The following is a 1,583-nucleotide window of genomic DNA, read 5'->3' as shown; positions in this document are numbered from 1 at the left end:
CTCTGAAGGAGCAGCTGCTGCAGCAGCAGCAGCAGCTGCAGCAAGACGCAGCACAAGTCGTCGATGAGGGTCGCCTCGATCGCTTTTCTGAACTGTCTAGGGTATGTTTGTATGTTGCTGCTGCTGCTGGTGCTGCTGCTGCTGTTGCTGCTACTGCTGCTGCTGTTGCTGCTGCTGCTGCTGCTGCCCTGGGGGGTATTGCTTTCCCGCTTCAGCTGCATGGTCTGCTACTGTTGCTGCCGTTGCTCCTGCTGCTGCTGCTTGTGGGGTGTATCTGCAGGTGCTCGACAACGTAGAGACGACGCTGCAGAACGTGCAGGCGGTGCGGGCGCAGCTTGAGCAGGAGCAGGTGCAGCAGCAGCAGCAGCAAGAACTACAACAGCAGCAGCAGCAACAACAGCAGCAGCAGCAACAACAGCAGCAGCAGCAGCAACAGCAACCGCAGCAACAGCAGCAGCAACAAGAGCAGCAGACAGAGCCGGGCCAGCCAAAGGACGAAGGTGGTGCTTCCAGTGCAGCGGCGATAGCGGCAACGGCAGCAACAGTTGCAGCAGCAGCAACAGTAGCAGCAGCAGCAGACCTCCCAGCAGCAGCAACCCCCCCAGCAGCAGCACCCCCCCCAGCAGCAGCAGCAGCAGCAGAGGAGACTCAAGCTCCATCCCCATCCGCGTATACGGCTGAGGGCCCCACCAGCAGCACAGATGCACGTACGCCCCTTCACTCTGAACCAGTGGAGCTGGAGTCTCCTGCTGCAGGACCTGCTACTGCTGCTGCTGCTGCTGCTGCTGCTACGACCCCAGGAACAGACGAGCTCATGCTGTTCCCGCTGGCTGATGATCCAAACGACACAGCGGAGCAGCAGCAGCAGCAGCAGCAGCAGCAGCCACCGCTTCAGCAGAGGCAGCAGAAGCACGAGGAGAATGAGCAGCAGCAAGAGCAGCAGCAGCAGCAGCAACCGGAACAGCAGCAGCAGAAGGGGGAGGAGATATATCAGAGTGCTGCTGGCGCTCTCGGTGAGGGAACCCCCCGCAGCAGCCTCAGCAACAAAACGTCCAGCAACAGGCGCAGCAACCGCAGCAGCAGCCGCAGCAGCAGCAAGAAGGAGAAGCGCAGCAGCAGCAGCAGAAGCCACTCCAGAGACTCGAAGCATGCAGACGGAGCAGGTGCCTTCACTGCTGATGAAGTCGCCTTCCCTGACCCTGCAGCAGCAGCAGCTGCTGCTGCTGCTGCTGCAGCAGCACCACAGCCACCAACGCATGCAGCAGGTAAGGCTGGTGACGAGAGGCAGTTTGCGAGCCCCAATAAAGTTGCTGCACTGTCGGAGCGATGCAGCTTGTGTCTGCTGCTCACGCTGCTGCTGTTGCTGCTGCCGCTGCTGCTGTTGCTGTTACTGCAGCTGCTGATCCATATCAAGCGCAGAGGGCCTCGTTTGATATTGGAGAATACGGAGGCATAGATAAGCTGTCCCCTGACGCTGCTGCTGCTGCTGCTGCTGCACGCAGCAGCAGCTGGGGCCTCGCAGGGGCTGCGGACCCTGCAGGAGAGCCGCAGCAGCAGCAGCAGCTGCAGCAGCAGCAGGAGCG

General features: G+C 61.1%; 1 protein-coding gene across 1 annotated transcript in view; it reads left to right on the top strand.

Annotated features, from left to right (window-relative positions):
- Positions 1-1,456, top strand: part of EMH_0043740 (uncharacterized protein) — a gene marked incomplete at both ends in the record, with an annotated part of 3,758 nt that extends 2,302 nt beyond the window's left edge. The window contains 2 exon segments of the mRNA XM_013495874.1: positions 3-101; positions 281-1,456. Of these exon segments, the coding sequence (XP_013351328.1) occupies positions 3-101; positions 281-1,456 (1,275 nt within the window).
- Positions 1,457-1,583: the final 127 nt, after the last annotated feature.

This window comes from Eimeria mitis, genomic scaffold, assembly GCF_000499745.2.
Source record: "Eimeria mitis Houghton genomic scaffold, Emh_scaff1799, whole genome shotgun sequence".
Lineage (NCBI taxonomy): Eukaryota > Apicomplexa > Conoidasida > Eucoccidiorida > Eimeriidae > Eimeria > Eimeria mitis.
Note: the sequence above shows the minus strand (reverse complement) of the source record. Positions and strands in the feature narration are given on the sequence as shown.